Source organism: Mauremys mutica, chromosome 1, assembly GCF_020497125.1.
Source record: "Mauremys mutica isolate MM-2020 ecotype Southern chromosome 1, ASM2049712v1, whole genome shotgun sequence".
Lineage (NCBI taxonomy): Eukaryota > Metazoa > Chordata > Testudines > Geoemydidae > Mauremys > Mauremys mutica.
In genome coordinates, this window is record NC_059072.1 from 42,999,400 (window position 1) to 43,012,074 (window position 12,675).

Genomic DNA, 12,675 nt, shown 5'->3' on the forward strand with positions numbered 1-12,675 from the left:
TGATGTCTAGAACATTCCCTGAGACTTGGGAATTGATCGAATGCGGCATTCAAAAGTTATTGTACTATGTACAGACAGAGAAATGCCATCAAGTTGCATGTAAAGCCTTAGCAAAATTAGCCAATAGGTGTATTGTGTACTGTAAGGCATTATATGTTCTTGGTAATGTTAAAACTTCATTCATTTAATAGGAAAACATTCAGTCATATATATATATATATATATATATATATATATAAGAGCATCTTTCTTATTGTCCTTCTTCAGGTTCCACCAGATCCATTAAAGCTTTATAAAAACATTTACTTCTGTCGTGGTTGCAAAAGTTACTTGCCCTCTACTGAATTCTCTGTGCCTGCTAATTCACGCACTGTCGGCAGGTGTCGCCGTTGTTGCAAGCTCGATAATGAGGCCCGGCATCGAGAAGCCTTTTTGAAATACAAGCTTATGCTAAAAAATCTCAGAAAATCTGAAGCTGATTACCAGGATGATGCTAAAATTGCTTATGTAGTTCAGGTACTGTGTGAAAGAATAGTGTTGATAGTGAATATTAATGTGTTTGTGTTGAGCACCATTTTTCCCTGTTTCTGTGTATATATCACTGATGCTAACAGCAACTGGTCTAAGTTATTCCATAGGGTGGTAGTTCTAATTTTAGACAGTGATAACCAAAAACTACATACATTTCTCCCTGCAATATGGAACAAACGGTTCTCTCTTTAATAGATGAATACAAAGAAACACTCGTACTATCTTAAAGTATGGTTAGACTTTCAAAAGTGATTGTAAAATAATAAAAACAGGAAAGAGGAAGGAAGGTCTAAGAACAGGACCAGGAGTCAGGCGATCTGAATTTATTCTTAGCTCTGCAACAGACTGCCTCTGTGATGCCAAGAAAATCACTTAACCTTACTATGCCACTGTATAATATATAAAATAAGGATAATTTATAATGGTGTTCCGAGTATTAATATTTGTTAAGCACTTTGAGATCCTCGGATGGAAGCTGTTATAGAAATACAAAGTATTATTTATTTTATTAAAATTACTAAAGTCTTCCATTGAGTTTTTGGGTAAAGAAAAAGCAGAGAAGTCCAGTTTTGAGCCTTTGATCTTACAGTTAGTAGAAGATTAGTATCTAGAGGTTTCTGGATTTTTTTATTTTATTTTGCAAGTATTTGTTAGAATTAAGATTTACTTAAATTAGTTTCACTTTTCTAAACTATTTAGTATCTTCTATAATCCTTGGCAATTATGTGATTAATCAATGAACATGTTAACATTTGGAACAACCTCCTCATTCACACGCACTTAACCTTTAAAAAAAAAAACCCTTAGTTGTCAGTATTTAAATTAGTAGGTACACTCAAAGCACAGTTTATCTAAAGTAATCCAAAAGCCCAAGATTAGCAGAATTTTCTCAGGGTTTTGGCACTAAGAAACTACAGTATCAACAATAGAAGCACACTTTCTGACTATTTTCAGTGTGTAAAACATATTTCATATCTTATTGTAGTGCTTTACCAAAAATGCTATAATAGAAGAAGATTAGGCTTCTACTATTATCCATGCCTATGTTAAGAAATATTATACAAGTAAATAGATTATACAGATTCTGTTTGTTCTTATTAAGTATTTTTCCTGTTTAAAAATACTAAAAAGAGAGAGTTTTTATTCTTTGTATTGGCACTAAATTACTGCTTGCCTTAAAATTTGGCTGTTCTCCAAAGCCCTATGACAAATTCTCACTCTTGGATCTCTGCTTCATGCACGTGACTCGTGGAATTTCCCCAGCTAAAGTCTTGGGCTGACAAGCAATAACAGGCAAGTACATGCCTACATCTGCCAGGAACACAGGTGGCCACTAAATGCCCCCACTCATTACTTCCTTTTTAATGACTGACAGCAAGGAGCTCACCTCAGCTAGTGATGGCAGCCCAGCCTTGGGAACTTCACAGTAGCATCTATGGATTTGAAGGCTGTGCTTCTTCTAGTACTATTTATGCAGCTGCCACCCAGCATGCATCAAGGAGATGGTGAGAGTAATAATGAGTCTTATTACCTGAACAAATATGATTAGCCAGAGGAATCTCCAGAAGCACTCCAAATTTCCAAAGGGGACTGAGGAGGAGGAAAAAACACCAGCTTCTCTCCCTCTAATGCCAGGATGGATGAGAGCATCCTATTTATTTTAGAAACTAAAAAGCACTACACTTATCTTTTGTTGCCAGCTTGATAAGAAACTTTACCCCTTCCTACTGGACAAGGACCTGGGCAAGGTGATCAATGCATTTGTCACGTTGAGACTGGATTTCTATACATTGTTGTTTCTGAAGCTTAATGCTAAACCAGTGGAAAGAGTTCTAGCTGGTACAAAATGTGGCTGACCATTTCTTCCATGGTTTCGGCCACCATGAACACCTCAAAATTCCTCCAATGTGAAAAATCTTTCTGGTTAAGGTTCAGTCAACTTCCACTGCCAGTTTAAGGCCTTGATCTTAATCTTCAAAGCAATTAATAGGTTAGGTCCTAACTACATTCAAGATTGAATTTCTATCTGTGAGCCACCAAGGCAGTTTCACTTCTTTGGGACAATGAAAATCACAAAGTATTTCAGAGTAGAGGTCAAAGCAATCTGTCAAGGGGACCTAGCTGTGGAATGGACTTCTAGAGAAGATATAGATTAATCCATAGTCTGACCACCTTTAGGAAATACAGCAAAACCATCCTGTCAGATCAAACTTTTCCACCATAACCAGAATGATTTTTCTTCAACATCAAATACCCGTCTTCTGAAGGACAGAACTTATCTGTAGCAAAATTTCTTTAATCTGATAAGGTAGAAGAGCCAAGCACTATTGCCAATCTAAATTACTTGCAAGGACCTCATATAAATATGGTAAGAGGTGGCACTAAAATGACAGCAAGTTCAAGAAGCATTTGTGATGTGCAATGTGGCATTAAAAGAAGCTACTGCTTGGAATAGATGCTTGCTGATATGTCTTGTTGCTAGTGTCTGACTTTCAACAAAAAGTACAGTAATAACTCAAGGAATTGCTATGAAATGGAAGAAACATATTTTGAAAGTGAAGGTGGAGATGAGACCAACCTTAAGAAGGCTAAAGAAAGTGGGGTCTGTGGGACCAGCTTTAACGAGGCTCAGTAGTGTGGGAAGTAGGGTACACAGCCTTAGCACAACAGAGGCAAAAAGGTTCTAAGCCCAACACATTCAAAGAACCCTTTTGTTTTTCCCCAAGTAAAAGGTCTCAGTGGTAGCAGGACCAGGTTCTGGATTTGGAAGCAAGATGCATGAGAGTATAGGATGCGACATTTTGCAAGAGTATTGACTTGGAATGATTCCAATCACCCCCTGTGAGGAATCCGATTTGTTAACATGTAAATGCTATTATTTTATTAAAGTCAAGTGATTTTTTTGGGGGGGAGAAGGGAAAAAGGACCTACTTCATGCTTTGTATGGAAGAAGCCTTATCTCAAAGTCCATTGGCCTAGTAAAGAATCCTTTTGACTAAATCCTTCCTTCATTTTTCCATTACTCCAATGCAGAGAAAACTTGGTGATGGAGTATTATAGAAAAGTTTGCCAAAGTTCAACATTAACTATGGCCCCAAACCACTTTTTGCTTCACAGACTATTTTAAAATAATTAGTAGCGATTTCAGATGACTAGTAATAAATGAAACAAAGTGAAATAAGTATAGGTGAAACATGACTTTACAGAGGGGAATATCAGATTTAAGGTCTATATATAAAGAACTTACAGTACAAACTGGCCAACCACTAGCTATTTTTAAATCCTGCAGCACCACCGCAGGATGTCACAATCCCATGGAGAGAATGAGTAACAATATCACTACACAATAATTAACTCTTTGTAGGACAGAAGCAGAGGGGTGGGAAGGGAGAAGTGCAAAACCTGTCATGCTTATCCAGGGGATGAGCCTCTTGATATTGTGCATCCTGAGTTACTTGGATTTTGCCCCCTCCCAATCCTCCAGCCCAGGTTATTCTGGCTGCGTGCTGAATTTGACTTCAGTAACATAGAATGGTACCATAACTTATTTATTAAATTTAAACTAATTATGAACTCTAAAATACAAATATAAAGGAAGCTGATAAAGGAGAAGGATCAGTTATATTTATTAATGAGCAAGGACCAAACAAGGGATCAGCATACACAGGAGCAGGGACAATGTAGATTAAATATAAGAAACTTTAAAATTATAAGCAATTAAGCAACCTGTCAATAGAAGATATAGGATTGCCATAAACAGAAATAATCCAGAGTAAATTAGAATCTGATTTTTAGGGATGATCTAAGAAGAATTAAATCAATCCTGCCACCCCATACTGTAGTAGGGTGGGCTAGATGACTCAAATGTTTACCCTCCTCTACCCAAAATTATTCTGTGGCATGTACACAAAATAATTCTAATTCAAAGCGTTTCCTAAGTGGTGGCTAGGTAAGGTGAGTTGCTGGTACAATTAAGCATGCTTTATTCTTCTCAACCTGGTTTCAATTACAGCAAAAAGATCTACAGTACATGGTGGAGAACATTTGGGGTTGTCAGTCAGCTCTTAGTGCCTGGGATGATCTCCATGATTTGGTTATGGTCAGATGGGATAAGCACTGTGAATGGTCTCCATGGAACACAGTCCTCCTCAGTAAAGATGAGGCAAAAGCACATCTCAAGCTGCATAACCTTCAAGAGGTAAAATGGAACTAATGCAATTTTTCTTCATATATTTTGCATTTTATTATAATCATGTGACTAAAATTTTGGACTTAGGTCCTCTGTATCTCAGTTGGCCCATTATAACTGCTTCATAAAAATAGTCCTGTATATAATGACTACCCCTTTGTTGAGATCTTAGTAAGATTGTCCACATCTGCTTTTTCAGAAGGATGACATTTAAGTGTCACTGACACTTATTTGATTTTCGATCACCTGCAATTAGACTATAAAAGCTTATGTGCTGTTCTGAGTTGATGATGTCACAAAATCTGCTATTCTCTGTTATCAAAGATCAATTAAATTAAAATAATTTGTTAAGGAAATCCTTGAAACTACTGCCTTGAAACTGTTACATATTTTGTCAAAAGAAAAGTCCTCTATCTAAAGATACAGTAGCCTGGCAGAGGTCCCGCTCTGAGGAACCTGGACTTAATACATTGGAATATTTAGTATTTCAAAGCTCAAGAGATTTCTTAACAACTAGATTTATCAGGTAAAATAGGTTACAGTCTTTCTTCTCTAGGCTACTGGTTTATGTTGGTAGTGTCCTAAGGTCATTGCTATGTAGTGGTTGTTTGGTGGCCAGTTCAGTTCTTAGTGGCATATGGCACTACTTAGTGGCATTACTTTTTAAAAGATAAAATAAATTTCAAATTGGAATCTCTGAGTTCCTTCCTTGAGTCCTCACTCTTGCATTAAATCAACAAGGCTGCTCAGGAAACTGGAATCTCAATTACTCTTTTGTGCATATTGGTGTTTATATAACTAGCAGTATCCCTCTTACCCTCTGTTTGGCTGGCAAAAGTTCTGATTGTGTGGCTGTCTGGCCTGACTGTACCAATCTTGACGTCATTAGACAAAGGAACAATCTTCACTAGCTGAGGCCCCAAATTTAAGTTTGTGTTTAAAATGAAAATTAACCTCACCCAAAATATTTTATAGATTTTTTTTTACTTAATTTCAATTTTAAAAGTTTAAACATTTCCCTTCTAATAGCTATCCATGCTACTAATGATGAGAGTAGGGAGAGTAAGAGACTAACATTGCATTTAATGTCAGAGTTAATTTGTTTATGATTGTGTGGGTTGCTAATCACCAGAAATTTAGTAAGGTCTGTGAAAGTGATTTCATTAGCAACACTCCTGGATTGAACTACAGTCTGAAAACTGAAATTCCAGTGCTGCTTCAATTAACCCACAGCATCCTTTGTGTATTTAATCTAATTATTCTCGTATCAAATTAAATATAGTACTGTATTTTGTACACATTTCTACCTTGTAGAATGTTGGGTAATTGATTGAACTTCTAGAAATAGAACACTGGATCAAAACCAAGGCTGCATAAAATGCTACAAAATGATTTTAAATGGTATGCCCTGATGAGCATTTATAAAAGCTTCAGTCCAATTCCAATTAAGGTAAAGTTCCCTTACATATTAGCTTAGAAACACACAAGTTTAAGCATTGCCAGTCTCCCCTTGATTTTCAAAATTTTAAAATAATAATAAAAAATAAATTCACATTACTCAAAAGATAATAAGGAAATGTAGAGAGACCTAGTCTGGGGAGATGCTGAATGATTTTAATAGGAGTTTAAGGCAGTCATCACTTCACAGGAGGCACTCAGTACCTTCCAGACTGAGGCCTTAAAAGACTGCTATACAGGACTACCTTCTGCTGTATCTTACTGCATTAAGTAACATGTCTGGATTTGAATGTTATGGTTTGGTTTGTTAAACAGTTTGTAGGTCACTAGTGCAGTGTTTATACTATACAGGATATATAGCAACATATGGATAAGAAATTTTGATTGCATTTAATAAAATTTGGATTTTCTTACCTTTCAGGCATATGAAATGGTATTTATTCACAGGATAAAGCACAAACATATCCTGGCAAAGAACTATTTCTCTCAGATTCCAGAGATGGCATCATTTTTGCATAAAGGTGATGATCAGGCTCATACAAATGAACTGTTAATAACTAAGCCTATCCCTGCTGGTTCAAAAGCATAACTCTTCAGACATAAAGCTGTTATCTGAATTATTGATTAACATGACTAACTTAATTGGAGTAAAGAATTGTCCTGTTTCATCTATAGATTAATTGTACTCAGGGAACATGTATCAAGATAAACTTCCAAGGATCCAATACTCTGATCCTGACCACTTATTGTAATAATTGCATTTCATGTTCTGTGACTGCAAGTGTGTTAAGTTTTTAAACATAAAATAAAACATTTTTAGAATATAATTTGTAAAATTTATCATAATCATTCCATGAGCTCTTCAAACCTGAGGTTGTCGTCTTGTATCCTTAAGTGTCTACTGCTACTGCAATATAAATAATATTGAGGAGATTTAGAGAATTTCCTTTATACACAATTTCTATTTTAAACAATATATACTACTAATAAACCTTTTTATAATATTTTAATTCATTGCTTCTGTGTTTTAAACAGGTGAGGCCTTTTGGTCAAAAACAAAAATACATAATCCACAGTCAGCTACAGATTTCATTATCTGTCCCAATATAGGCCCTTTATCTTGCAAACATTTGTGCACAGGAATAACTTAACACACGTGAGAGTAGTCCCAGTGAGCTTAGTGGAACTACTCATATGTCAGTGTTTGTAAAATTGTGGCTGTATTTTGTAATACCAAGAATAGATTGTTTGGGACATGTTAATCTCTTGGTTAACTCATCTGAAGTTACAGCAGGAGTCAATTTTCTCCCTTAAATATATGTTTACTGATGTCATTTTCCCCTTTGTATTTCTATTACATAAATTCAATAAAAAGTTACATGAAATTGTTCTAAAGTTCTGTTCAGTTGTTTCAAACTACTATATTAGGCATTTCTTTGGCCCCAGTCTCCAAGGGCTTACTGCTTTGACTAGTATAATTGCCTATGGTGAAGTAGAGGCACTTAAAAGTTGAAATAAGTAAATATATATTTAGCAGCAAACCATATTAGAACAGCACTGTGCATTCACCAGGGACTTAAGACCAGATCTAACCATGCCTATTAAAGTCAACAAAAGTCTTTCCATTTATTTTAATGGGATTTGGCCCCTAGGTTGCAATCCAGCAAAACACTTAAGCACATGCATAATTTTAAGCACATAAGTAGTCCAATTCACTTAAGTTCTTTGCTGGATTTGGGCCTTAATACAAGACTGGATGCCAGGAATGGACATCTGTGAGCCAGAAAATAGGCTCTTTTAATAAAAAAAAAAAAAAGGAAAAGTTGGGGGGTGAAAGGTCGTGTCCTTCAGCAGCAGCTCTAGGAGCAACAAGCTGCGACATGTTGAGAGAACTTCCTGGTTCTTGCCAAGAAGTACCATTGCCCTCCAAGCAGGAAGTTGCAGCACTGATTGAAGTTGTGAGAACGAAGCAGGCAAGCAGAGAGGAGGCAACTGAACTGTTATCCTGTTCTACGTTTCTTTACAGGTAGGACCTAAAAGGGCTTAAAGAGTACCCTGAGAGGAGTTTAAATGATAGAAAATGAGAACATTGGCTTGTTTGTGTTGGGGTTTACTTATTGTGGGAATTAGAACATATTTGTAAGAGGGTTGAGTTATACAAAGTCCCCTCTGTCCTTCCAGCAGGAAGTTTCAACACTGACTGAAGTTGGAAGCACAAGGCAAGCAAGTAGAGCGGAGGCTGCTGGACTGTAATCCTGTTCTATATTTCTTTACAGAATAAAACTTTGTTCCTGGTGGTTTGTCTAAGTGGGTTTGGTCTGAGGTGATACACATGCACATATAACACAGGCGAAGTTTCCTAAAGTTGTGTAAAAAGCCCCAAGGCAGACTTACCCTATCTTGAACAACTTCATACTGGGTCAGTTGTACGGAGAGGGGCTACAGGTGAAAGCAAAAGCATGAATCCTGTAGATATCATTCCATCCTTTGATAAATGAATACAGTATATTATTTTTTCTTAAAAAGTGGCCATTAAAAAATAGACCCTCATATTTGGTCCGCAAGGAGCATGAGGGAATTAGTTCAGGCAAATCTGGACTCAGCTGTTGGTCTCATAATTTGTGTGTGCCATCCGCATCTGGAGATTATAGAATTCACAAGAAAACAAGTGTTTTGGTCCAGTGGAGGAAAGCTCATTTGCACAAATGCATTGCCTGCTGGTCTTTTGTATACCTGTGAGTCTTTAATTATGCTTTGTGTAGTATCTGTTTAGACATGCTGTTTAGGCTTCCCATGTTTGTAAATTGCTGCTAAATTCTGTTGAAAATGAACTGAATTGGATACTTGACAATGTATCTGAGACAATGGCTGGCTGATGGACTCATTGAGAATGAAATTTCTAGCCTTTCAGCTCACAAAGAGAAAAGACTAGGAGATTGTATTTGTACAAGGTCAAAACTTCAGTCTTTCACTAGAGTAGCGTTAAAAAATGGCTGTTTTGAGCCATTGTGGGTTCTAGAGGGTTGAATTTTGGAGAACATCAGACACCAATATAGAACTTAATCAAAAAAATCTGACACAGGTGCTCATAAGTTTGAAATCCTAATTGTCACATCATTAGGATGGAGCAAAATATAGCCATCATACATTTGAAATAGAATATGTGCTAGTGTCATTTAAGCACTCAGGACTGCAATAGTATACAAACCTAGTTAGACGTGGGCTGTGTTGTTATTCTTTTAGAGCAAGTAGTTTTAGCTTTTCTTTATTGCTGCTTTCATCATCTTCCACATTTTAAAATGTTTTCCCATACAATTACTGGAATTACCATAGTAAGAAGAATGCTTTTCACCTTTCTATTTCTTATAATATCATTTACATGTATGTTATAAAAAGGATCTTTACTTTAGGATTTTTTTCTAATCTAGTTAGCTGTTCGTATGGTTTTTGGCTGTTAATGTAAGTTAATTCACAAATACCATCAAAACAAAACAAACACCAACCTGTTGATGAAGTATTAAAAACAAAAGAGCTTTTGCATATCCAATAGCAGTAGGGGCAGGTAAAGCTGACTGAGAGGGGTATGAGCCAGGTTCAAGTTATTGTGATCTCCAGTATCTTGTATCTTATTTTGTTCCACATAATAATGCATAATCTAGATCCATTTTAACACAATATTTAGTAGTTCATTGAATGGCCTCTGCGTATTCCCACTCTTGAAAGCTCCAACAGGCATAGCTAATTTAGAGCTTGTCTACATGGGGACACAGGAAAATTAATCTAAATTAACTAAAGGTGTGAATTTAAGGTGGGTTAGTTAAACTGCATTAACCCCCTGTGCAGACACTCTCATTCAGAATTGAAATGGCTTTAATTCCATTTAGCTTAATTATCTTTGTATTTGAAACTCCTATGTGTAAGTGCACCAGCAGGGTCTACATGGACTAATTAATGCATACTACGTTAGCGTGTTTTAGAAATCACAACTGCATAGTATATATTACCCCACCATGTAGACAAGCCCTAAACTTAATCCAAGATTATGTTAGTAAGAAGGAGGTGGAGGTATAAACTGAGGATCTGTATCTGCATTTCAAACCAGGAAGTCATTTCAAGTATGTTTTAGAAATAATGGATGTTCCTTTTATAGTTTTTGTTTTGTCACCTTAAGCTGTTCAGGTTAAAGACTTGCAGCACAGTTGCTTGAAATACTACAATATTTGTAATATATTTATTTATACGCTGTCTTGAATATACAAACTGTAACTTGCTAGCTAATTAATTCTCACAACACTTTAGAAAAGAGGACACTGAGGCAGAGATACAGAGACTTTCTCAAGGACACACAGCAAGTCAATGGTACAAATGGGATTATATCTCAGGATTTCTTGTCTTTCAATCCTCCCTGAATATTAACTCCTTTTTGCCTCATCTCCATTTATCCCCTTCTCCCCAGCCTCTCTTCCTCAGTAAAGTCCCTTGTTTCAGTACCCTGTGTCCTTTTTTCCAAACCCATCCCCATGTCTTCTTTCATGTCTCCCTGAGCTGAGAAATCCTTCCCTGACCTCAAATGCCATGCCTCTTTCCTACCCTTCTCTAAATTCACATCAGAGATGTTTATGCTCTGCATAATTACTGGTTTCAGAGTAGCATCCATGTTAGTCTGTATCCGCAAAAAGAACAGGAGTACTTGTGGCACCTTAAAGACTAACAAATTTATTTTAGCATGAGCTTTCGTGAGCTGCAGCTCACTTCTTCGGATGCATAGAATGGAACACACAGACAGGGGATATTTATACATACAGAGAACATGAAAAGGTGGAATTATGCATACCAACAGGCAGAGTCTAATCAATTGAGATGAGCTATCATCAGCAGGAGGAAAAAAAACTCATCTCAATAGCTCATCTCAATTGATTAGACTCTGCCTGTTGGTATGCATAATTCCACCTTTTCATGTTCTCTGTATGTATAAATATCCCCTGTCTGTGGTTCAGGAATCCACATGTGAGAAGAAGACGTGGATTACGTGAGCAGGCTGAAGTTGGAGGGGATGCATATCAACACCCCCCCCACATACACAGATAGATCTCCAGGGAGGTCCCCTGGGACATTACCGAGTCTTTTAAGGTTGAAATTCAAGCTGATAAACAGGGAAGAAAAGTATGCTCTTCCTGAGGTCATCACAACAACAATCAGACAGCTGATGGTCCTACTTTCCCTGAGCTGGTCCCAAGGAAAGTGAAGACAAAAACACTACAGACCAGCCAGTTGACTGGAGGACAATGCCCACTAGTGTGATGGTACCTCAGCTGAAAAATGTTGTGTGGTTCACCAAACTGCAGTCCCGGACTGAATCTAAAGCTCTACAATATGATGGGGGCTAATTTAGCTACAACAAATCAGGAAAAAGATCTTGGAGTCATCCTGTATAGTTCTCTGAAGATGTACACGCAGTGTGCAGAGGCAGTCAAAAAAGCAAACAGGATGTTAGGAATCATTAAAAAAGGGATAGAGAATAAGACAGAAAATATATTATTGCCCTTATATAAATTGATGGTACGCCCACATGTTGAATACTGCGTTGAGATGTGGTCACCTCATCTCAAAAAAGATGTACTGGCACTAGAAAAGGTTCAGAGAAGGGCAACTAAAATGATTAGGGGTTTGGAGAGGGTCCCATATGAGGAGAGATTAAAGAGGCTGGGACTTTTCAGCTTGGAAAAGAGGAAACTAAGGGGGAATATGATAGAGGTATATAAAATTATTAGTGATGTGGAGAAAGTAGATAAGGAAAAGTTATTTACTTATTCTAGTAATAGAATTATTAAGTAAACTATTCAGTAATTTGTATTTATATTAGTTTTGGGATTGTGCTCATGTAATAATTTGATCAATTTTGGGTCTCGATTTTTTGTTAATCAATTTTAATGCATACTATTGTTGACTCTTTGAATTGATTAATTTGGTTTACATTGTAAGCTCAATCTGATTCTTATATTATTTAGTACTTCAGGGAAATATAATAAATTGGTTTTAGTTGTTTATGATCTTAAAAGCCATAAAAACAAACAATAGTTTTTCTCAAATCAAATAATGAGGTAAAAATAACCTTAATTAAAGGGACTTTAATTAAACATTAACAAATCATTTCACTCAGGTCTTAGAAACCCTATTACTACTCCAAATTTGAGAAACCGGCCAAGACACCTGTGTTAGTCACTTGAAGAGAAATTTTTTTAAGGTGTGTAGAAGTGTTTTTGAAGAGAGGTGTTTTTGACCCATCTCTCTAAAATAGAAAGGTTCATAAAGAGTTAACAAGCTGAAAGAGGAAAAAGGAAGTTCCCTTCTGATCACTGTGCTCCCAGGCTGACAGTGAGGTAGTGAAGTTTCCTGTTGAAAGAGTAGAGAAGTGCAGTCAGGCATACTATTCAAACAAGCCAGACACAGAAGTCTGGAGTAGAAGATTCACTAAGAGTTTTGGTAAAGCTGCAAGA

General features: G+C 36.6%; 2 protein-coding genes across 4 annotated transcripts in view; both read left to right on the forward strand.

The window, feature by feature from the left end:
- IQUB (IQ motif and ubiquitin domain containing) overlaps window positions 1-7,530 on the forward strand; it is a 47,348-nt gene extending 39,818 nt beyond the window's left edge. For all 3 annotated transcript variants that reach the window (XM_044995550.1, XM_044995540.1, XM_044995559.1), the window contains 3 exons: window positions 268-516; window positions 4,544-4,729; window positions 6,600-7,530. In XM_044995550.1, the coding sequence (XP_044851485.1) occupies window positions 268-516; window positions 4,544-4,729; window positions 6,600-6,767 (603 nt within the window). In that variant the 3' untranslated portion in view covers window positions 6,768-7,530. The remainder of the gene's footprint in view (window positions 1-267; window positions 517-4,543; window positions 4,730-6,599) is intronic.
- A 585-nt stretch (window positions 7,531-8,115) lies between these two features.
- LOC123353989 (V-type proton ATPase subunit S1-like) overlaps window positions 8,116-12,675 on the forward strand; it is an 87,941-nt gene continuing 83,381 nt past the window's right edge. Inside the window, exon 1 of the mRNA XM_044995574.1 lies at window positions 8,116-8,204. The gene's annotated coding sequence lies outside the window, so the exon portion shown is untranslated. The remainder of the gene's footprint in view (window positions 8,205-12,675) is intronic.